Source organism: Hippoglossus hippoglossus, chromosome 12 (genome assembly GCF_009819705.1).
Source record: "Hippoglossus hippoglossus isolate fHipHip1 chromosome 12, fHipHip1.pri, whole genome shotgun sequence".
Lineage (NCBI taxonomy): Eukaryota > Metazoa > Chordata > Actinopteri > Pleuronectiformes > Pleuronectidae > Hippoglossus > Hippoglossus hippoglossus.
The window spans coordinates 12,678,141-12,703,033 of record NC_047162.1 but is presented as its reverse complement, the minus strand read 5'-3'; the positions used below and the strand labels follow the sequence as shown (position 1 = coordinate 12,703,033).

The following is a 24,893-nucleotide window of genomic DNA, read 5'->3' as shown; positions in this document are numbered from 1 at the left end:
AGCGCCACTCTGTGGCTCATATGGGAGCTTTCTTTGGAGTACCCTCAAGGAGCCACAAGGTGGAGCCAACATAAATGAGACATCAGTGTTGAGTGAGTAGAAAACAATCCTTAAATTCAGTTTCATTAATGGAGACACAGTGCAATCGTTCCATAATAAAGATAAAGAGCTTTTAGACAAAGACTCAGACCAGTGAATAGTAACTTAACTTAGGTTTACAGCTGTTTTAGCCTTAATCCTGTTACTATGCTGTGTTGACCACTGGTGAGAGGATAGAGTTATATTTACTCACATTACTGTAACAAAGTAGTTTTAGTGAACATGTACTTTTCAGAGCAATTTTAACGGTCAGTATTTTAGCTCTTAGGCCCATTTGCTATTTTTGCCTTGTATATTTTAAAGTCCTTATCAATAAAAACAAGTAAGATGATGGAATTATTCAAATTTTGAGAATGCAACAAATGAAAAGAGCCACATTAAATTGGCTGCTGCTGATTCGATGTACCACCTGGCGACCGCGTACAGTAAAGCGAAACACACACACACACACACACACACACACACACACACACACACACACACACACACACACACACACACACACACACACACACACACACACACACACACACACACACACACACACACACACACACACACACACACACACACACACACACACACACACCTTGCCGGGTCGCTCTAAACAGTAAATGCTAAAAAAAAAAAAACAGTGGTCCCTTGGGCTGGAAGTAGAGCTTATGGACGACATCACGGTGCACAGGTTGCACAGAGCGTAATTCAGACGGGTGCGTGCAACAGATGACTAATGGTTGTCAGTCACTGTACATGAGAGCATCAACTACTGCGTTACCAAGCAACCGTAACCTGAACTATCTGAGCACATTTTTCTATTTACTTTAATCAAATAACAGTTCTTTTAAATCAGTGTAATTTTCCAGTACCCTTTAAGTTGCTACACATCGAGGAGTAAGTCAAAGAACATCTGGGGAAGCAAAGGCATATACTGTTTGCACCACATCCTGGCTTTAAAGAAACTGGCAGGTAGGAAAAGGTTGGAATTTTGGACTACTGCCATTCATGACCCTCAGAGTTAATATATGTCTAAAAACAAATAAATAAATTTATAAAATAACCTTCAGTTCTAGGCTCAACACTACTGCACACGTGACATTGAAAACAAAAGTCTTTTCCATTTTGGCTGTACTGTGCAATTCCAGTGGAAGATTCAAACTCCACAAGCAAACAGTTACAAATCTGATCCCACGGTTTCGTTTTTTACACAACTAACTCTGCTCGAAAGACCAGAGAAGTCACGTCTTACATTCACTAAGCGGATTGTGCGCAGCCCCTCATCTCTTTGTCTGCTCATGTTCTTCCATATCAGTTCTGTTTTGAATATCATGTGCAGGTGTGACTGAGTGGCCGACGGTAAATCGTTTGCTCGTCAAACATTATATAAATTATTTCAAGTACAATGTTGCCATGGGATAAAGGCAGCCCCCGTCCAAAGGCAACTGAGCCTGGGTTTCTCTGTAGCTACACCCAGATTCAGTCTTAAGGAAGGGTGAGGACTGTGCCATGCCTTTTGTTTTGTTTTTTGGTCAGTAAAACATTGACACATTTATCATCTGAAACACTCACATGACATTTAAACCAAGAAAAATTTACAAATATAGAGTGATTTCGGGGTGCAGCCCAACAATGCCACAAGGTCATTAGCAGCTTCTGACTTCTCTGTAAAACGTCAGAAAAAACATGGCCTGAAGGGACTGCACAGAGAAGAAGGATAAGCAGGTTTTAGATCACTCCGCCCCAATTGTGCCTTCAAATTTTCAAAAACAGACAGGATGTGTGCTGTACGGGAAACAGAGCTGATGCGACACTAAATGGCTCTTAACCCAACGCAGTTAGGGGACACTGGAAATGACATTTAAAGAGAAAGCAGCAGAGGACGACAAGCTCTGATTGCTTCTGCAGCTAAACTGCAATGAGAGTCAATTTTTAAACTGAGGGATACTGGAAATGTTTCCATTACTGGCATGTATGCACATGGTCCTGTTGGAAATCAACAATAAATATAGTTTTAATATAAATTGTCAATTATACCAGTCAGTGTAAGGACACTAAATAACTTCACCCTGCAAAAAGTACGAGTACGCCAGAGCTAAGATAAATAAAAGTTGGCAGCACTGCTCAAATCTGAATGTACCATTTCTCTAACACTGCTCAGTTGAATATTTTGACAACCGAAATACTTCTGTTGTCTCTTCAAGGATGTGTACACGTCTAACAGGTGGGAAAAGGGCATGTTTTCATGTTGTAGAGGTTGTGGTGATGTGGCTGTGCGTGCAAGGAGGAAGGGGTGAGAGGAGGAGGAGGGAGGAGGAGGAGGAAGGAGGGAAGAAGACGAACACAGGTTTATCTGTAATACACCTAAGGCCTGCTGGGAGATCAGAGGAGGGGGTCAGTATTTCAGCTTCTTGGGCACCTCCCAGGAAAAGACGTCCCGACCAAAGTGGCCATAGGCTGCAGTGCCCTGGTAGATGGGCTTCTTCAGGTCAAGCTCCCTGCGACAGAACAAAATAAATACATTGTATAAAAACTGTGGATATTTGTAAAGTGTGTACAGCGGGAACTTTAATTGCGACATCAAAAACAACAACTCAGAAATAAGACACCACACCATACCTCACGATAACCCCTGGACGGAGGTCAAAGTTTTTATTCACGATGTCCAGCAGGTCCCTCTCACTCTTCTGGGACGTCCCATAATGGAAGATGGAGACAGAGAGGGGATGGGCAATTCCAATTGCATAGGAGACCTGAAACAGATGACAATAATGCAAACAAAAATAAATGTATCTGAAACAAGAGAGAGGATGGAGAGACTGGAAAGCATTTAGTATATACTGTGTTTTTTAATATTGACAATAAGTACTGAATTGTGAAAAAGGAATGTAAAAAGGGTCATGGATAAATCCGCCTAGTCAATATATATATATACGAATTTAGCACTAGACGTTACTGTGAACTCACCTGGACCAGCACACGCTTGCAGAGCCCAGCTTTTACCAGAGATTTGGCCACCCAGCGGGCAGCATAGGCAGCGGAGCGGTCTACCTTTGTGTAGTCTTTCCCAGAGAAAGCTCCGCCTCCGTGAGCTCCCCAGCCCCCGTAGGTATCGACAATGATCTTACGACCAGTCAGACCAGCATCACCCTATTGGGAAGGAACAGGCACATTATACATACAGGGGAACCTTTGAAAGAAGCCTCTTACAGGAGCTACTTTTTACCTCTACTTTCTCAATTAAGTTAAAAAATATCATCAGATGTGGAATCAGGCCATTACAATATTTTTCCAAATTCCTTTAATGTGTCTGTTGAGTACAAAATTGCAGTAATTGTTTTTGGTGTGGCTGAATTAGCCAAATAAAAGATTTTAAAGAAGTCTCACCTGAGGTCCCCCAATGACGAAGCGGCCGCTGGGCTGCAGGTGGTATATGGTGTTATCGTCGAGGTACCCACTGGGAATCACGTCTTTCACCACCTGCTCCTTCAGACAATGGCGCATCTGGTCCAAACCTATGCCCTCGTCGTGCTGCACAGACACCACAACGGTGTGGACACGCAGCGGCACCATGGCACCTCGGTCCTGTCTGTACTGAACGGTCACCTGATGGAGACAAAACATGATCAAATAAATATCTAATATATATAATTAAATTGAATTGTTAACTGTCTGATCGGAAGTCATGGCAAAATGTATCTATGTGCAATCTTTAAAATGCATGTATGGAGAGAAACATTAAAACAAAGTATTACATAAGACAAAAATGTTCTTAGTGTTTGACTTTCAAAGCAATGCAGCTGGACCTTGTGGAAGTTGAGGTAATGTTTCCTTGTCTAACCTGAGTTTTGGAATCAGGTCGGAGCCACGGCAGCGTTCCATTTCGGCGCAATTCAGCCATCTTGGCATTGAGCTTGTGGGCCAGGACGATAGTGAGGGGCATACACTCCTCAGTTTCATCAGTAGCATATCCAAACATCAGACCCTGTCAGAGGTGTAGCCACAAATCCCAGCATGAGAACAGGAAGACAAGACCACAAACTTTACATCACCACCACATCTGTGGATCCAGTTACCAGTCGTCTGTGGATCAAACCCAAAACATAAATGTAAGAACAGTCTGACCTGGTCACCGGCTCCTACGTCCTCTTCATTTCGGTCCAGGTGAACACCCTGAGCGATGTCCGGGGACTGCTGCTCCAGAGCCACCAGCACATTGCAGGTCTTATAGTCGAAGCCTGTAAAACAAAACGTTTCACAACTTTTTTACCATATCAGTCCTGACCACTGAGCTTCCTTTAAATAGGGTTGGATGATGTGGGAAGGGCAGGGTGTGGATCACAGTGAAGACAGTATGCACCTTAATGTAGAAAACACTCCCCTTTATGACTTAATTTGTCTCATGACTTGTGAACAAACTGTACTGAACAGGTGTGGCTGGTTTAGTCAAATGTATGTCAACGTCATGTAGAGGGATGGGTACTAAACCAGGTAGTAAACAGCCCTGTAGCTAAATTATTGATTGACTCAAAGTAATGTAAAGGATGCGTTAATAAATATATTCTGAAATGGTCAGAGCAACATACAGCAATTTACAGTTTCTGTGGCAGAATGCAGACAAACTACTGCACAATGAAAAACCTGTCAAAGAAAAATTCCTGCATTTATGTTTTTTTTTTTTAAATGTTGGTCTTTATTCTCTTGGAAAAAAATAAATAAAAACAACTGAAACGTGAAATACTTGCTCAATGAGCAGAATCAGTAATAGAAGTGTTAAAATCTTGACGACACCCATCCCTTAGAAATGTGGCGTCAGCCAAGGCGGCTTCATTAAACCAGTTTAAGCTGATGGGTAAGACACTGCAAATCTGCAGGAGAGGACATCACCTGGGAAAAAACACAAAGCTTTTGAACATGGAGCCGACCTGAGTTAATCTCAACCTGATCTGAACTCACAACCAGCAACTTTCATCACTGTACCTTTGGAGGAGTCATCGTAGCCAATGTCCTTGATTGTCTGTCTGACAATCTTCTGATAATCGACGGTGGCTCTGGAGGTGATCTCCCCGGCAAGCAGTATCATCCCCGTCTTAGCAACAGTCTCTGAGGACACAATGACGTGTAGTGTGAGGGGTGAGAGGGGGAGATGGCCTTTTGTCCAGATGATTCAAGTACGTGTTGTAAGCCGTCAGTGGTTGCATTATGTCAAACACGGCATAAAACAGCTCAACATTGGTGGAGACGTGACGATGTTCCATTTGAAACATCTTTGCATTGAAGTGATATAGATTGGATGCAGCTGACCTGGCCCTTCAACGCTCGTCTTCCCCACTCTCTCTCCCCCTTTCATACTTTACAGTGTAATCAATAAAGGCTTAATGCCAAGAAATTGCTAAGAAAAGGACAGATCAACACTTTTAACTGGTTAGACTGGATAGATAACCCCATTCTGAGGATACTAAGTTGCTCAACTTCCTGCACCCACCCCCCCGTTTCACATGTATGCGGAGGTTAAGATAAAGCTCTACCCGAGATGCAGTATCTAATATGCATGCAATTATGGCAACCTCACCTTGATTTTGCAAAAGGCTTCATCTTTCATATGCACATTTCAACAACAACTACTTGGTAATCGACAGACTAACCACATGCTACTTTGGCATCGGGGTCTTGTGAGAGGTGGGCATCCAATACAGCATCACTGATCTGGTCACAAATCTTATCTGTGGAGTTAACATGAGAGAATGTTTCAGAAACCTTGAAAACACATTTCAAATCATTTGTATGTTTCAAGGTATCGTTAAATCTACACAGTAGTAGAGCACAAGTTCACCCCGATCAAAGGAATTTATGCAAAACAGGTTTGCATACTTTGAAAATGAGATGTAAGTTGGTTAAAATGAAAACAGTTTTACTAGATCAACACAAATCCTGATTATAATGTCCTGGTTATAAATGATCTAAAGCTAAAACCACAGTTACCATTGTTATACTGAACGTGCACTTGTATTTTAAGTTCTGACCAATAACTGTCAGAACTGGTTTAAAAATTGTGCCAATGAATTCAACCTAAAAGGGAAAATAAGGGCAGAAAAATGACAGAAAGTAGCATGTAACAGGTGTCACAAAGAAGGCGATGTGGTGTGAAAAATGGTGAATATGAACTCAACAATCTTTATAGAACCTGTCTGTGAACTGGAAACAACACCAAAAAAAAGTATCTTTCTTCAGCCTTTGCTTTGGTCTCAGGGGCATTGATGATTACTGATGTACACGTAGTGATAATCTCAAACTCAATGAATATTTCTGATAACGTCTAACATCTCCAGGTTTTACGGCCTCACAACTTGAAAACGTTACTACCTCGCTCATCCCGTAGGGACTGGGGACGTGATCCAACACTGACCTGTTTGGCAGAATTCTAATAATGGCTCGAGCCCGTCACACAAGCTCCAAATGTTTTACCTGCCTCACAAAATAGGACCTTTAAAGAGCGTTACTACTAGCGATCTCTGCAGGTGCTTCTACTGTCCTGAACCTGTAAAGTGTGTGGTTGGGACGACTTTACACCCACAGCTGAGCAGCAGCCCCTGCAGATCCTATATTTAGGTAGAAGTAATCCTATTATCCGTTTCATTAGAGCTGCCCCCACTGCCTCAGTGCAATTCTGAAAACTGCAGTGCACTCTATGACAACCGGCTGAATAGATTCTCAATTAATATTTAAAGTTACAAACATCAAACTAAAACTAACACAGCCTAATGCAACAGCCCTGCAATAAGTCTGACCTTCATGGGGGGGGGTTATAGGGGTTACACTGTTTAGTTTTAGTTTAGAAAGCTCTTAATGGTCAGTGTTGGGGATGGAAGGTGTTTCAACATATAGTTTATTACCCTCGCTGTTAAACTGCAGCCTTCAAAATACAGATAAACTAAACAGCTGCTGCTTAGATGAACAGTGAAAGCTTTGGGAAAGTATGATTCATTGCAGGGCTCTTGTATTAGACTGCATTAGAATTGCCCTCCAGGGACATATAAAGTTGTTTTGAATTATGGACTATCAACTGAGAGTTTATTAGAGATGATTAGAAATCAATATCTTCATCACTTCGCTTTCTAATGACTTCAGTGTATTTTTATGCATTTTACTATAATGTGTCTTGTCCTGCTTGTTTTTATTGTTTAATTTAATTAACATTTCTATTTACTTATTCTTTTCTTTATGTTTTTATATTAAATATCTTCATACTTTAAATTTTTTAACTCATGTTTAGTCATGTCATGTATTTGCTGTGCAGCTTTGTGTTTTAGTCTACGCTTGTCATATGAAATGTGACATAAATAAACTTGATTTGACCGATTATTCACTTATAAAGCCCTTTCTGCTTTTAATGTGTGATCATGATGTGATTTTATATTTTCTTATAACTATGCTCCTCTGTTTAGACCCGTTTAAAACAGTCCCAGCCGAGGACCATGGGTGACGCAGTCTTTTCGGTCAGGGCTCTCACAGAAGAAACCTCTCAGGAACAATTACTTATCCTCTCTCAAATCTCTCAGAGAAAATTTGATAAGTGAGCTCTCTCCTAGTTCTGACCGTAACATCTGTTTTTCATTTAATAATGTATTACTTCATTATGTTTTTACTCTTTACTCCTCAGTAACTTCTTATTTCTGTGCTGTAATGTTGTGTAATCTTCAAATTTATTTTTCTGATTGTATTTTAACTGTTTCCTTTTGTTTGTATTTTAACTGTTTCCTTTTTAACTTTTTCCTATTGTTTGCCTTCAAATTAAATTTTTTAACTTGCAAAACACAAGGTGGTATTTAAACTAAATGTATTAATATTATCATTATAGTGCCTTTGCGCATTGTTAAAAGTGCTAAATAAATAACATATTAGCATTTATTGTTAAAACATATGCTACACTTTAATGATGACCCTGGGAAGTTTACAAAATTCAACATTAACACTATCAAATATTTAAAAGGAGGCTTGCCAAGAGAATTTGATCATGTTTCTAACTGAAAAGACAAATGTCTGATTTAAAGTTAGGGAATCAAAGTCTTATATTAGCCATGTTTGTGGCTCTTCTGGTTCCCGATGTGTAAACATGCTGTAAATCCATGTCGCTAGCTTACTTGTGGAGCCACATGACCGGCGGGCGCTAACGGGAGGTTAGCTTCGACAGCTAGCCGCCGTGTCGTTAACTCTGTAAATAAACTAAACACCGGAGTTTCCCTCGGTGTGTGGCCGCCCCGTGCTTCTCCGGGACGCGGAGCCTCGGTTGTGTTACTTCACGCGGTGTGTGGCGGCTGAACGAAGTGTGTTAACGGGGCTGAACGGAGGATGAACAGGCTCCCCGGTGACCGGGCTGACTGACAACAACGCGCTAACAGCAACACGCCGCACGACCTTGTTTGAAGCTAGCAGGATGCTACCAGGCTAATATCAGGCAACTCACCGGGGTGTCCTTCTCCCACCGACTCGGAGGTGAAGAGGAAGCAGTCTTCATCAATGAACGAGTCGCTGTTGAAGCCGTTCAGGTTGTCGTTCATTTTAGTGGGTGAACACACTGTCAGCTAACCAGCTAGCAGCTCTCTCTCTCACACACACACACACTGTCACACACACACACAAACACACACTCAGCTCAGGTTGTACAAATCTCCTCCTCTCACACAAACACACACTGATCAGCTTCAGCTCCCTGCATGGAATATAAAGCACTGAACTCCTCTTCCTCTTCTTCAGCTTCTTCTGGGACTTTATGGAGCCTTCAAGTCATCTCTACGCAGCCAATGTTGATGTTGAGCTGAGACCACGTGGTGCGAGAGGGCGTGAGTGTGTGTGGAGAGAAGCCGTGCACGAGGGGAAGGAGGAGAAAGTGTCAAGTCCAAATATTGACAATAAAGTTTAACAATATCAAATGTTTTCTTTACATTTAGCATTTGACAATTAAGCCAAAGCCAATCTAATTTTTTTCTTTTAAATGTTGTATTTTGAAAATAAAATATGTATTTCAATTTTACATTTCAACAAGAAAAATTCAAAATGCTGAGATTAAAAGTCAGTAAATTAAAGAGTTAAAAAAAAAATCGCATTTCGAGAATTCATTCAAAACGTTCAGAATAAAGTCAAACTATATTATATATTTTTTGTTACTTTTTTAATTTCAAGCGTAAAGTCGAAATGTTGACGATAGAGTCAAACTAAATCCTTTTTAAAATATATGGTTTATCAATTGCAATTTCAAGATGTAAGTCAAACTTTTAAGAATACATTAAAAAACTTTAGAGCATATAACTTCCTCAACAAAAATTTACTGATTAACTGATGTTCTTCGGAATCGGTGAAACATTTTTTCTCTCTTAATTCAAAAACACAGTGTCAATATTATGACTTTGAAGGGATTTTGCTGAAAACTGCATCAGTTCAGAAGGAAAAACCTCCCAAGCTTGAAAGAGGTGGTTGCATTGGTGCTAAATTAAATAGTTGGTTTATTAAAGGAGATTTATTGACCTTAAAAAGTGATCGAATCTCGTATTTCACATGACGTATTGAGCCTTAGAAGACTGAAACTGTGCAAATATCAAATATTTAACTTTGAGACAATTTCAGACCTGAGGTAAAATAATCTTTATTTTGCTTATTTAAAGTTTGTCAGAGCCAGAGTTGTCACCACTTAGGCTGTTTGACTTGAGGGTTTTATAAGTCTTCTGTAGGCCATAAGAGATAAGAGTGCTTAGTTGTAATGGAAAATTCCACTGATCAATGTCTTACTACTGTTTTTACTGTTTTCTGTGCACTTAGATGTGTACGCTGATGCAACCTCAAAGTTCAACCTCCTGTTGACCTTTATCTGTGCAACTGTGTGCTGGGTTTGATTCCTCTTACTATAACAGTGATGCCAGACAGCAGACGTTTCCTGTTTATCACATTGTATAAAAACCTTCCTTTTTAACTTCTCGTGGTTGCGCTCTGAGCCATGTTGCTGACTGTGTAACCCTCTGCAGAGCTAAAAATGAAACCTCTAAGACAACTCCGGTCTGAGAAACTCTTTATTTCAAATCTCATGGTAAATTTCCACGACACAGTATTTTTCTTTCAAATTTCTTAAAGGCTTGAAGACATGAATACATGCAGTATTGACTCAAGGATTTTTAGAAGGCGAAGATCATTTGAGGATTTTCTGTCACCTGAGCGGGTTTAAGTATGAGTACATCAGTTACCTTAAGGATCATCGTTGACCTGAGGGGGAAATAGTATCTAGTACTAACTTATGGAAATATTTTGGCGTGAAGGAATGGAAAGTATGAAGCATATGTCACAAAAAAGAAAAATGAAAAACAAATGATAAGAATTTCCTACTGGAATAACCTTCTCCAAACAAAACATAATATATATATAAATATCATCATATCCACAATCACTGTATCATAGAAATGAAGCCGTCCAAGGGAAAGTGTTTGGAGTCAGTGGTAGTTGTGGATCTGCAATGATGGTTCGGGCTTGACTTCAACTTTCTGCAGCCAATGTGCAATTTAAAAATCATTCATAGAAATAGTGAACACAAAAAGGGAGCTACTTTACTTTACTGTTGACATCAGGTGCCTCACTCGTCGGCCCATCTGATTAAACCTAATACTCATGGGAATGTGCAGCTTATTTCACCCTCGCCAGCGTCTCTCTCTGGTTTTAGATGTGCTTGCTAATCCAAAAGAGATTAACTTGATCACAAACATCAGGACGAACCTTAAGCTGTGTACACTCGTCTCTGTGAAAACCTCAAGAGCTTCTTTGTCTATATTAATTGGATTTAGTTTTGTTGGTTCTATTTGAAAACTGGATACTGGATCTTTTTCTTGGTATTGTCACTATTAAACTTTATCAGTATATGACTAATTTCCATCTGTTGTCGTCCTGTATCAAAGCTCGATTTTGACAACACTGACCTTTGCAGTGCAACACGTTGGTTATACACACGTGCAGAGGTTCGACAATATCAGTGTTTAGTCACAATTCACAAGCACAGTATGTTTTCTTTGTTTTTTGCTATGATGTCCTTAGGTGCCATTAAAAAAATAGAAATTTGATTTGCTGCACACAAAGAGGCTGGATGTTAAAATGAAGTTTGTATCTGATGTTAAAATGAAATTACTTTTTGTTTTTCATTTGATCAAATCCAGTCTAACCTCGTCCAATTCGTGACTCCCCCATGTGCCCTCCTCACCTCTGCACACATGCACAAACAAACAGATAGCACTTTTTTGTGTTTACATTTCACCACTTGTTCTGTTTTTTGTTTTGTTTTATTTGCACACTCACACAGATAAATAACAGTGTTTTCCTTGAAGCAAACAAACCACATTGGTCTAAACATCCACTCACTGAGCTCTATAGAACAGGGGCTGTATTCACAAAGCTGCTAAGAATAAGAGCATTGATGCAGGATTATTGTTGAAGTCACTTAGTCACATGAACACTTCAGGTGGATTGAGTTGGTAAAATGCTCTATCGCAATTCATGAGAGATTCATTTCATGAATACAGACCGAAAACTATAGAGTTAAAATGTTTAAACCACCATTTGGTCCAAAATGCATAATTCACACATTTATGTTTCAACACAAAAACCTACACAAACCCACAGACACACAAACACACACACTCTCCCTCCACGGTGAACCATGATACCGTCAGTGTTTCTGGTCCGGAGTCGTCAGTTTGATAGAAGACAGTTTACAAAGATCCATATTGCTGTCGATAATAACCGCTCACATCCATCACAGGTTTACTCTGGTTTCACATTCAATATGTTGTTTACGTATGATATAGCTTATGAGTCTATAAAAGCACTTGTTGTCTTCGGGCGTCTGGGCTCAGCTTCCAGTCCGAGATACACACAGTGTATGAGATGATGGTCGATTCAGAGACAGAACTGCAGGGCTACGATGTGGAATGTTTGCAAACTACGTTAGGAGTCATTGAATGTGCTGCTTCTACGAGCACAGAGACAGTGTGGGGTCAGATCAGACTGTACCTGCTTTAAGTAACTGATTTTTATTTCTACGCAGTGTCCGTTTCCCCGGCCTTCCCGATGTATTTGACCCCTGTGGGGCTAACCTGAGCTGGTCTGTGTTCACCTAAGATGGCAGCGATGAGGGCCTCTGGTGCAGTCACTCCACTACCTGGAGACACAGGACTGCGAGGACTGCGAGGACTGAGCGGGCTGATGGACGGAGACTGCACAGTGTTGGGGGACACCAGCCGTTCCTTCTTAGCAGCGGAGCAGGGTGAGCGGCTTGGCGTCTGTCCGTCTTTGGAGCGAGGGCAGAGGCTGAGGCCCTGTAAGGAGGGGAGGGGGTTGGAGGAGAGAGTCGGGACCGCCGGGCTGCGGCTGCGCCGGTGGCGATGATGGGCTTTTCCTGTTTTAGGACTCGGGCTACGGGAGTTTGGAACCAGCAGGACAAGGGTGCTGTCATCCTCTGAGCTGACATCAGAGCTGTCGGAGCGAAGCATGGTGGGACTGTGGACTGGTATCTTGATCTGCACAGGATGGAGGATTCAAGAGGAGTGAACTTCATAAGCAGGGCTGCTAACAGGGAGATTTGACTTAAGTAACAGAAGACGTCACACAATGTAGAAAGGTTACAAGCTGAAGTCAACCTTCAAAATATTACATAAGTATAAGTACAAATTAATTATCAACAAAATGTTCTATCAAATATAAAACTACCCACGGTGCAGCAGAATGTAATTTTTTTTGTTAGAAGCAATACTTATTTTACCTGAACGGGTGTTGACAATCCAACGATAGTGTTCATATTATTGCTGTAGTAACCCATGAGGTATTCACTATCGTCTCGGGGCAAATCTTCCTCTGAAAACGTCACCTGGAGAGAAAGAGAGAGGCAAAGAAAGAAAGAAAGAAATCAGCGTGAGTTCAGCTGTGGCACAAAATACATCAGCGAGCTTCAGTATGTGACCAACCTGTGATGTATGCTCTCCCTTGGCCCACACGTAGGCCTGGTAGTCTTTGTGATGTCTGAATCTGACCTGTACAGAATGAAATGAAGAACGTAACTGTAACATAACAAAGATCTTTGCAGGTTTGAATGTGGATGATAGTGAATGAAGGATTACCTTATATATTGCTACCCAGTCCCACGAGCTGCGCTGATAAGTCGATGCGTATGTGAATCTGACTGTAGCATCGGAGACTTTACACCACTCCTTATTGACCTGCAGCTCCACCAGGGGCACAGCCACCTTGAATGGGAACTAGAGGAAAACGGGATAAAAAGAGGAATAAACCCTGAAGAAGCATCAAACTGTGCAAAGAGAAGATGTAACTGAGACAGTTGATTGAGAAAATGTGTAAAGCAGTGTCTCACATGCAGGGAGAACAGGGCAGAAACGGGCTTGTGGTCGCTGATGGTGTAGCCCATGTGACTTCGGTACGTGTGCTGCGTCACTTTGGTTGCCCCACCGAGCCACGAGGTCAGACCCCGCTGTAGTGCTGCATTGTGGGAAGGGACCGGGGAGCCGGTGCGTCGGAGGCGCCAGAGGATGCGATCCGTCCAGGCAGGTTTCCTCTTCTTCGTACTGACACAAAAGGAAACAAGAGAGACAGAAGCTCTATAAAGGCCTCACTTTTAAAAATAAACGTACTTATTACATTTGTGATGGAGGTGACTGAACAAACCTGGTGTCGTACGTATGAGTGCCCACGTCAAACTTATAGGTCGGTGGGAATTTGAGTGGCCCCTCTATGAAGCCCTCCAGGATGGACTCTGTGTTTTTAGCCATGTTGAGCTGTGGAGGTTGATGACAGGAGGGTTAAATATGCACTACAGCGGCGCCCTCTGTTGGTGGAGGTGTGCGAGACAAACAGGTGGCATGAAAAGCCTTCCAGAAGAGCCCCCTCTGTGAATGAGGGGGATGTTCCCTCACCTGATCCCGCTCCCACAGAAGAGGCAGCTTGTTGCTGTCGATGGCACATTTCACCACGTGGATGTCGTAGTCTTCGATACGGAAATTTAGATCTCCAAACCAAAACACCACACTGGAGGCAGGAAAAATACACAAAACAAAAAGTCATGACGTTTAATATACTCAAGATGCATACAAAACAAATAGGGAGACTTATAACCTTTATTACATAATATAACCCCCTAAGATTCATTAATAATTGGTGAAGGCAAATTATAAATAAAAACATTGCAGCCTGGGTGTAAAAAGGTTTGAGAAACCTCATGCATACATTTAAACAGCCTTCAATTAAAACCATGCCAATTTGTGTCAAGTTATTTTTAAGGCTTGTTATCTTATTAAGCGACTCAGATATTTCAAACCTTACAAAACCTGGATACTTTAATGTACTAGAGTCGCACAAAATTGCAATAGCTATTAGTCCCCTAAACGTGCCTGGTTTTTATCATCAAGATCTAGTAATTATTCTCTGAGAAACCGACAAAAATATAAAAGAAACACCCGATCTCGCGATGTTAAAGAGAGTGAAAAAAAATCCTGGATCTGCCCCAAATTGAATGAGTTCTTCCCTGACTCACACCAGATCACTTGACTAAGTTTTGTGATAATCCATCCATTAGTTTTTGCACAATTCTGTTCACTAACACACAATGAATGACTGTCGGACATGTATTTGTTAATTAAGCTGACTAATGGCGTGCACTTTCTATGGGTGGTAAAAAGATTGTGTAACATTTTCGTCACCCACTCGTGGTCCAGTACACCAGTGGCATTGCCGCCTTCAAACTGCTGCTGCTGCAGGATGCTCTCAAAGTCCTCCATCCGCTGCTCCAGGTTCCTCATGTGAGCAGGCAGGTGACAGTTGAGGAAACACAGCGGGTGTCCGAACACCGTCATCCTCGCGCTGACACCCCCTTTATTCCCCTTAGAGCGAGAGGAGAGACAAAAAATAGATCCTGTCCTTATTTACATTTAAATAAACACTGATCGCATGTATCAACCAGATCTGTGTCCGGGGACAAGGTCGTGTTTTCATGTTTTGCTGCCACGGAGTCAAAGAACCAGAAAGCCAGACAGCCCGCTGCTGCACTGCCCTCAAAGGGAAGGAGACTGCACCAGCAGCAGCCAGGGGTGATGCTGACATCAACACGCACAGGAAGGTCACGCACTGACATATGCACCCACACGTGCGTGCGTCTGCCGGCAGGAGGGAGCGCGCACGCCACCTTTCAACACCCCATCCCTCCCAAAGCCCTCTTACTGAACCCACCACACATGTACCGACATAATAAATCTCTGAGCAGCTCTCTTCGATGTGCAGCACGTACCCAGTATCCCCCAAGTCCTGTGCGTGTGCTCTCTGTCTGCACGCCTCTGAGGAACGGAAGATGGCAGACTTTAGAGAAAACGAGCAGCAGCACTCCCTGCATTCGCTGGGACGCCACCTAACAGATGGGAGGGATGAGAATAACAAACGAATAAGCATTTCATGGCACAAAAAAGGGGTCAGAGTAAAAAGAGATCTAAGGTATGTGAGATATGAGCAGCAGCATCTTTAACTGACCAGAACGTATCCAAAAGGGCTGAGTGTGTCCATGCACAGCTCGCTCCACTGGTCCGAGAAAAGAGCATCCTTCAGCCTCTTGTTGATCATGGAGTTCACCTCCTGGAGTCTGGACGGTGCCAGAAAAACAGAGTCACGTCATGAAACAAGTGAGGATGAAACTTTGGTGAAAAGGACAGTGATGTGTAACGGGAGCGGACGGATCAAAACGAACACAGATGACTGAGTGGGCACCGTGTCCCTGGCACCGCTGAGTCTGCTGGGAATACTTGCTTACCCGATGATAAACATGTCAACGCTCCCATCTGAAACATTTGGTCCGAACAGGGAGGTGATGTCATCCGGCGGGACAGCGGAGCCCACGTTCCATGTGACGATGTACACCCTGTCAGGAGAGGAGATGGTGGAAATTGCTGCATTAGATTTAAATTGTGTGGAGGGTGAGAGAGAGAGGACGTAATCCTCAGGGATGAAGCTTTCATCAGCCTCTCTGCATATAGAAAAAAAAAAGATAAGCACAATTAAGCACCTCTCTGTACCTCGATGATGACTAAGTATTTCACGTGTGTGTGTGCGTGTATGGGTGAGAGACAGAGATGGCTCTAACTCTCCTACAAAACTGAACAATCAGCTACTCTGTAATAACACATATCAGGCCTGTAGCTTTTTATTTTTATTTGTGATTAAGCCGTCCGTCTTCTCAACTAATTGTTTTGTCTTTAAAATGTAAGAAAATTGTGAAGTGGTGACATTGAATAATCAATTCACTAGTAATCAATTTAAGCGTGTTTTATTTGTTATTGTCCTTTATCAATGTTATTGTGTATTTGTATCTAGTTTTTACTGTTTTCAGTTTTATTTGTTTGATTATTACAGTTTCAGCTTCTTAATGACTTGTGTGCATTAGTCTAACACAGTTTTACATTTGTACTGTCTTACTATCAGCTTGTTAATCATCTGTAGAGCACTTCACTTACATGTGGTGCGACTATACTAATAAATACCATCCCAAGACCTTTTTTGAACATTTCCACCTTCCTATAAACACAGGTCTATGAATTCAAAAGGTTTTTACAAGCTGACATTGTTTATGGCTGAGGAACAACAGAAGTATAAGCCTCTGGGACGGCTGCCAACCAAATGTGGCCGTGTCACCCTGTCAGATTCATAAAGCTCTTATTGAACTGTGCAGCCTTGATTCATGTGTCATGGGTCTGGCTCACGTCAACGTCCTACACTGGCACCGACTGCAGGGCAGCTTCTGTAGCTGTGCTCAGACAAAACAGGGATCGGCACAGTCTCAGAGGTAAAAGCACAGAATCGTTTAATCTGACAGAAGCTCCAGTAGGTCTGATAAAGTGTTTTAATCAACGTGTTAATATTTGTCTCACCTGAAGTCATTGTTCTCTCCTGCCGGCTTCTCCGGCTGCACTTGGCTCTGTGTTGGACACACGGGTGAGGGGCTCCTCTGTGACTGACCCCCGAGGCCTGGTTTGGGGCTGAGGCAGGCGGGTGGGAGAGGGCTGAGTGAGGGACTCAGGTAAGGCTGGCTGGTGTAAGACTGAGGACTGTGGGGACTGTGGGGACTATGGGGACTCTGAGGACTGTGGAGCGGGAGGGAGGACTCAGTCTGTGGCAGGATGTTGGCACTCTGAGGTCCTGGGATGTAAACCGGGATCAAATCTATTTCCTTGGAGGGGTCCGCTGAGATCCTGGTCAGCTTCGGAGCAGGTTTAGTCCTGAGGGCGGTCGGTCTCGGCCGGCTTATGCTCGTCAGCGTCGGAGTGGACCCAGTGCTTGTGTGGCTTGACTGTGACGGTTCTGTCACTTTCACGGGTGGAACCGGGGACTGGACGGGGCTCAATCCAGACTTTGGTTTGCTGATGACCTCCGGCGGGCTGATGAGAGCTGGCTCCCGGATTGCAAGCTGTGGAGGTAAACCTGGACCGGCTGCAAGTACCACACAGGGTCCAGGCTGCACTTCGACCCCACATGGGTCAGTGCTGATTTGTTTGTGCGGCATGCGATCCATCAACCTGAAACATGAAATATGCTTTTAAAAAACAACACGACAGGATTCTTTTGAATGCAAGATGAAAAAACAAGATAGTGACGCTTGCAGCCAAAATGACAGGAATGACTTTTGTGTAATTTTTTTCTTTTGTTGTCACAAAACCTCTACGTTTATCAGTGCAACAGAGAAGGATGTGGTCTCTCTGATGTTCTAATGAGCAGGCAACAGGGCTGAGGAACTAACTTGAAACCTTCGTAACCTGGGTTACATCATTGTTGCTCAGCAGCCTTGTTTACCCCCCTGACCCTTTCTACGAAGCAGGAGAAAGGTTTGGTCATTTTGGGATGATATGAGCTTGACTGTGGTTTGATCTCTTTCTCTCACTTCAAAGAAACGGGGGGGATGCATCCGATTGGACGATGACAGCTGAAGATAGACAGAGGACATCAGACAATGTCAACAGATCCTGTATAGGTCATAAGATAGAGGATATGCCTCACATGACAGCAGGATATGGAGCCTCCCACCATTTTGTTTACCTTCCCTCCCACACCGAAATTAAACACCTCTCTTAAAGTATTCATGACATGCAAATGAAAAAGCTCTTTGTGTCTGGAAAATCCACCTGACCACAGTTCTGTAATAATCTGCAAATCAAAAGCAGGGAACGGTGACGGTTAGAGTTTGGTATTAAATCTACTTTAAAAAGTGGGAACTTTCAGAGGTTGAATACCTGAGGACATGTGGGCCTGATTCATATTTTATAACCCAGTGCATGAGCCTGCGAGTCTGAATGACAGCTCCGTTATCTACAAATGAGTCTGGACTGAGCAGCACCACAGTGAAAACACCAACAACAGGACAGGAGCTGCTGTGTCTCACGGGTCTCCTGAAAACACGTCTTACCTTTCATGCGTTTTTCTTATTTCCAAGGTGAACCGCAAAGGTGATCTCAGTAACGCACCGAGGGTCGAAGCATCAGTCTCCCTCCAGGCAACGCGTCAGCACGGGGGGGAGAGAGAGAGAGAGAAAGAGAGAGGTAGGCGAGGGCAGGGTCGGTTGTTTTCCGGTCCGGGGACACACCGGGTCCGGGGACGGATGGGACCCGTCGGTGCCGTGGACAGCGGTCGTCTCCGTCACGGTGCACGGACCCGCTCCTCCGCGCCGCTCCGCCGGGCTGTCAGGACAGGAGGAGGCGCTCGCTGGTGTCGGACTCCTGCATGTTGATGTGTGTGCCACGACACAGCAGCTGATTATTCCTCATCCCACTAATCATGTGCGTCTACGGCAGATGGACGGAGCGGCGGTGCGCTTTTCTGCCAGCAGCATCCCGCCTGCACTTCCTGCACACCGGCACCGTACCCACAACCCACCGGGCGCGCTCACGGTGCACCACCCCCCCTCTCTCCCTCTCTCCCTCTCTCTCTCTCTCTCTCTCTCTCTCCCTCTCTCCCTCTCCTTCACAACACACACACACGCACACACGCGCGCACACGCACACACACACACACACACACCTCTCTATAGTTGTGAGGACACTCGTTGGCATGATGCTTTCCTAGCCCCTTACCCTTACATCACAACTAAATGCCTAAACCTAACCCTAAACCCTGACCTGAACCTTATTATAACCCTAACCATCACAACTAAATGCCTAATCTTAATCCTAACCCTTGCCCTAACCCTAACCCTAACCTAATTCTAATTCTAACCCCAAAACCAAGGACCAGCCAAAATGTCCTCATAATGATGGTATTGAATCAAAATTGGCCCTCACTATCGATAGACACGTTTGTACTTCTATCTTAGTGAGGACACTCATTGGCATAATGCATTCCCTAGCCCCTTACCTTAACCTCAACCATCCAAATTACATGCCTAACCTTACCCTAATTCTAACACTAACCCTTAAACCGAATCTTAACCCTCGAACAGCCCAATGAAAAAGTGAGGACCCGTTAAAATGTCCTCACTCTGCAGGGTCTCTATGCTTAAAATGGTCCTCACAAATATATGAGTACAGGAACACACACACACCTATGATTAGAATGAACTGATGATCTGTCCCATATCAGTGACGCATCAATCTGGTATCGGTGCGTCACTTGTGGGGAGAATTGATCAGCATGAATGTTAATTAAGCGTCACTTTGGCGAGGAGCTCACGAGGCGCAACAACACTGACACCATAAACAATCTAATGCGATCAATAAAACAACCACAATAAAACAATCAGTCGTTTATTTGCATTTGTGCCAGTAAGTTGTAAAATTACCTTTTGCAGAGATCGTGTTGAAAGTATGTTCATTAAATGTACATTTTGGAAGCATCATGTCAATATGGTGAGCAATGCATGGTTTGCATCACAAGGGGTGGCTCTACTCAATATACACAAGTGTTTTTAAGATCTGCTTATTTATAATTAAAAGTCTTAAAATAATAAGTTATTGAGCAGGTTTTCATTGTAAGCTATGCATATGTCCATGAGTCTGTGTCGAGAGAAGCTGGTGCAGTAATTTCATGAAGCCGCCCTATTACAGGAGCATTCCAGCAAATAAAATTGTGGGCCTCAGAAAGGTTTGCAAGACAGGACTTGTGTTAAAAATCTCAAACCCCCTGATGACATCACAAGGGTCATTATCAGACTCTCAACAACAATAGACACATAAAACTTCATAAAATGGACAAAACTGGAAAGTGGAATTACAAAAACATTTTTTTTCAGGCTGTGTTTATTCACCATGTTAGTGGAGTGCCCATTCATTCATCCCATATTCATTCACCACACATTTAAACCACTCACACAAGGTGTTGGTGGATATGTTTAAAATAAAACAACACCATCTATTCCCTCCAATGTACTTTTCTGACTATATTATGAATTATGAATTTATCCATGAACATAACATCTGATTTCTCAAGAAAAACTGTGTAATAATGGAATGGATACGTATTAAATCTGTCTTGGCCCTCTAGGGCATCATCGTAACATTTGTTCCCAGATTCTCCATGGCCCTGACTGGGATTAATGCAGATGTGTAATCTCAGTGGAATGTACTGATCCTAAGCACCAGCTGTCCACTGAGAGCACACAGACAACCATAAGTCCCTGCTAACACACACACACACACACACACACACACACACACACACACACACACACACACACACACACACACACACACACACACACACACACACACACACACACACACACACACACACACACACACACACACACACACACACTACAAATACTACACATTAGGCACTTTACATTCATGTTCGTATGGGGCATCAGAGCTGAACACATCGAACACTTAACCTTTTCCCCTCTTGGCAAACTGACAAGAGTGCATGATATAATCTTTTGACCTCATCTTGTGCTATAATGTGTGTTCCGATTGAAATCACATTGAGTCATGCAAGGAGTCTACGGCCGCTTTTTGGTTTTCACCAGGCCTTTCTCCACCAGGCAGCGGTAAAACTCCTGGATGTACGTGTACACACACTTCCAGTCGGGCTCTTTCATCCGGACTAAATCATCAGGGTCCAGCAGAGGGGGGCAGCCGGCCAGCCTCCTGCAGGCAGAGAGCGAGAGTCACTGACAAACGACTCGAGGCAAACAAAGACACAGACAAGTATGTTGTCAAAACAGTAATGCCACTTTGTCCTTATCTGCGATTTACTGCCGGAGCTCATTCCAGACAAGATACATCTCAATGTTCATATAAGGAGTGAGCGCTCACTCTGCAGTGTTGAAAGCCAGCTGGAAGTTTTCCCTGGGCTTGTTGGGGTTGAGGATGGAGTACTCGAACGCATCGGGGAAGAACCGGTGCACTAAGGCGCAAAAGGCTATACCGTCTTTCCAGCTTGAGGAGAAGTTCTGGATTTTCACCCCCTGTTTCATACACCAGAGCGGAGTCAGTTTAGGAGAAATAGTGGAAAAGAGTGAGCCATAAGGGGCAGAGCTATGTATAGCTCCACAGGGCAATAAGAGAGACTGGGCATATTTACCTCATATGGCTCTGTTTTGGCCCTGCACCAATCCAGAAGCATCTGTTTGACATTTTTAGCGTTGGGTACTGCAGCAGCAGCAGGACATTTCTCGACCGGGGCTGCAGCAGGACTGGTTGTGCTGAGGAGAGGACACGAAGATATATCACAGATATTCAGGATTTAGCAAATGTTACTTTAAGCAGAAGAAAAAAAATGTTCCCCCCTTTTGGGTGAATGAGGTCACTAAATAAATATACAAGACGACTGCGATGGATTCAATTTGCAATGTAGTAAACAAACAGCTACAGCCACAACTTCAGTTTTAAAAGTGGCCAAACAATAAAATTCATGAGATGGAAGAATTGATTTTCCCTCTCAGACTGAAAAATTATAGAGAAATTGTCAGAATGAGAAAGTTTCCTTTTCTGTTTTGTGTAGGGCTGGTAACAAATCAAGCATTGTTGTATATATAACCCATTAACAAGATTCCAGGATGTATATGTCGGTTGGATGGAAGTTGGATTACATAGCAATTGGTAATTATTGTCACTGCAGTTCAGCACTTTCATTTTCTTTTCTTTAAAAAAAAAAAAAATCAAAACCAAAGATGAATCAATAAAATACAAGTGATTGAAAAAGTGCTCAAACATTGTGTTAATAAAAGTTGTGAAAAGAAGCTGAATTTGTATGAGCGTCTACACGAATCCTTTCTCTGTGCACGTATGTTTTTATAATCATTCTTTTTTACAGTTAATGCAAAAACTGACCACGCAAAAATGTTCATGTGCTGAAATGTGACTCACCTGCCTGCTGTCCTGTTGAAGGGAGTGGAGGCTGATGGAGAGGACTGACCTGTCGGTTCTAAAAAGAGAATATCAGCAACAGTTAAGTACAACATATTCACGGGCAACAGAGGTGTCAGAGATTATCTGTATTAATCTGACTCACTGTTTGTTGACGGCTGCTGGTTCATGGACGCTCTGCCTGTGCTAACTGCTGAGCCTGTCTTTGCTCCTTTGCCGAGGCCCTGCTGCCTCAGGTCCTGCTGCCTTGACCCTCGCTCCTGCTCCCGTTTATCTGATCACAGACGGTTGGAGAATTTAGAAAGCAGGCATAGCCTCAGAGGAGAATGTGGCTCATGGCTCCCTCAGCTTTTACCTCTCTTTTTCTTCAGCAGGTCTCTTAATGCAGCACGAATCATTCGTCTCTGGTCGAAATCTGTTGCGTCGTCCAGCTAGAATAATAATAAAAAAAGGAAAACTCTAGAGGGACATGCTATTAATTCTCCTCATGCCCTTCAAACACTTTGGTCAAATGATCACCATGTTTCCATGACACGCTGGTGAGAGATCAATCGTTGGCTCACCATCTTGTTGAGAACCTCTTCATCTTCAATAGCAGCCAGTTCCTCACTGGTCACTGCAGCCGATCCAACGTCTGTTTTTTCCTCCATGTCTGAGAGGCAACACACATAAACACACTTGACGTTTTAAAAAGTAGAAACTCACTTTTCTGACATGCAAATGGAACAACTTGGATTCAGAAATTAAAACATCCATCAGGACTGGATGTGTCTGAATCACTTAAACAGACCAGATAGTGCTCCGGTGTTTACACTGAATAACCCCACAGCATAAATCCCTGCATCTGTTCTACTTGCAGTCTTCAAATATAAACAGTTGTGTGAGTCTTAACAGAAACATACTGAGCGGCCATGCAAAAAAAATGTGTTTGTCTTAGTGAAGTAGCGCTCAGTGTATCTCAGCAACAGGCTGAGTGCAGCAGAGACGGAGCAAAAGCACGTACAAATATAGTAATGTAGTGGAACGAAAGCATTACGACAGGAATCTGATAACAGCGTAAAACTATTTGCTCAGACACAGAGGAGAACGAGATGATTCAAAGCTTAAAAACACAAGATTTGGAACAATAATGCAACATAAAATGTGGATTTAAAGGTTGTGGTTTTGTTGGCCTGCTGAGGTGCAGTGTCACTCACCTGTTGATGGGGTCTAGTGAGTCTTTGGGCTCCTCAGAAGTCTTCAGCGCACTTGTCTTGCAGGGCTGTGAGAGCTGAGGTCTGACATCAGACCTCTCACCACAGCGCGGGATTCCTGTCTGGAGAGCGAGAGGAGGTCGTGCACGAGAACCACCCAAGATGGGAAGAAGGTGTAGGAGGAGGAGGAGGAGGAAGGAGGAAGGAGGAAGGAACACATCAGGTCCAGGTCCATCAGTCTCGCCTCCTCTGGCCACTGCATCCTGGATGGATGATGTCATGTGAAACTTTATCGGACCTTCCCTCAGCTACACTCTGTGTTTTTTTTGTTTTTCACACATTTGGCTTGGTCACAGTTCGTTTGAAGGAGTCGGCTTCAGGAGAATAATTTAGTGTGAAATGAAGGAGTTAACAAAGAGAAAAACTGAGCGCTGCCTTATTCAGGCAAAAATACCGACCAGTGAACTCTGTTTAGAGACAAAAGAATTTGTAAAAGTGAGTACACACACACACACACAGACACACACAGACACACACAGACACAGTGTCCTTACATCAGGACAAACCCCTCAGTCTGTCTTTGCAGGTGGTGAAAAAGAACATTTTGTCTCAAGGGATCTCGGGACATTGTGTCTGTCCTGTCTTTCTTTTGCCGCCTTAGTATTTTCTCCTGTTGTATCATCTGTCCTCATCTCAAACCACAGTGGCTAGTGGCCCTCGATGTCTTGCCCTAATGACACAGTGACGTTTTTTTAAGTAATTGCTTGAATGAGGCAGAACTCTTCACTGTTCATGAGAAAGACGTATGAAAGCATAGGATCCACCCCAAGAAATATTTTTTTTCTAAAGTGCAGGGTACCTCCACACATCATCAGCCCTGTCTCCAAAGCAGAGGAGCAGATATAAATCAGAAATCAGATAAACTGTGCCACCAAGTGGTGAAAATGCATAACCGCTTCAAAATAAACAGTTGAGCTTTGATGGGCTTTTTTTCTCGGCAACATTTAACTTTTCCAGGATCATAAACAATTCCAGGATCATAAAACTGGAGAAGCTCAACTGGATTCAGTCAATTTCATTTTATTTATTAAATTTGTTCCTATTCTGATGGGAGAAAGATAATTCTGTTTCAGGAAATAATTAAACAAATCATTTTATGAATTAAATATTAACAAAAAAACAAATCCTGCTTTTCTGTGATGATTGATTTAAAAAATATATATATTTCTATTCT

The 24,893-nt window shown here is 42.9% G+C and overlaps 3 protein-coding genes across 5 annotated transcripts; all 3 read right to left on the bottom strand.

Moving 5' to 3' along the window:
* Window positions 1–972: 972 nt before the first annotated feature.
* On the bottom strand, window positions 973–24,200 carry mat2aa (methionine adenosyltransferase II, alpha a). 3 transcript variants are annotated; one of them, XM_034602499.1, is made up of 10 exons: window positions 24,181–24,200; window positions 8,558–8,714; window positions 5,739–5,816; window positions 5,074–5,196; window positions 4,219–4,331; window positions 3,935–4,078; window positions 3,481–3,699; window positions 3,061–3,243; window positions 2,713–2,846; window positions 973–2,591 (listed from the first exon to the last, which is right to left on the bottom strand). In XM_034602499.1, the coding sequence occupies exons 2-10, from the start codon at window positions 8,649–8,651 to the stop codon at window positions 2,489–2,491; spliced, it is 1,191 nt and encodes a 396-aa protein (XP_034458390.1). In that variant the 5' UTR covers window positions 8,652–8,714; window positions 24,181–24,200; the 3' UTR covers window positions 973–2,488. The 3 variants fall into 3 exon arrangements, with proteins under 3 accessions (XP_034458390.1, XP_034458391.1, XP_034458388.1); XM_034602500.1 differs by lacking the exon at window positions 24,181–24,200 and adding an exon at window positions 19,169–19,186; XM_034602497.1 differs by lacking the exon at window positions 24,181–24,200 and adding an exon at window positions 19,130–19,142.
* LOC117771758 (inositol polyphosphate 5-phosphatase K) lies at window positions 11,360–19,060 on the bottom strand. The gene is made up of 13 exons (XM_034602490.1): window positions 18,572–19,060; window positions 17,043–17,687; window positions 15,929–16,036; window positions 15,652–15,760; window positions 15,416–15,532; window positions 14,836–15,011; window positions 14,049–14,160; window positions 13,801–13,910; window positions 13,490–13,700; window positions 13,239–13,376; window positions 13,086–13,151; window positions 12,884–12,988; window positions 11,360–12,641 (listed from the first exon to the last, which is right to left on the bottom strand). The coding sequence occupies exons 2-13, from the start codon at window positions 17,681–17,683 to the stop codon at window positions 12,162–12,164; spliced, it is 2,373 nt and encodes a 790-aa protein (XP_034458381.1). The 5' UTR covers window positions 17,684–17,687; window positions 18,572–19,060; the 3' UTR covers window positions 11,360–12,161.
* smtna (smoothelin a) lies at window positions 20,043–23,906 on the bottom strand. The gene is made up of 9 exons (XM_034602511.1): window positions 23,663–23,906; window positions 23,030–23,118; window positions 22,822–22,897; window positions 22,612–22,740; window positions 22,467–22,524; window positions 21,682–21,802; window positions 21,414–21,565; window positions 20,860–21,245; window positions 20,043–20,776 (listed from the first exon to the last, which is right to left on the bottom strand). The coding sequence occupies exons 2-8, from the start codon at window positions 23,114–23,116 to the stop codon at window positions 21,098–21,100; spliced, it is 771 nt and encodes a 256-aa protein (XP_034458402.1). The 5' UTR covers window positions 23,117–23,118; window positions 23,663–23,906; the 3' UTR covers window positions 20,043–20,776; window positions 20,860–21,097.
* Window positions 24,201–24,893: the final 693 nt, after the last annotated feature.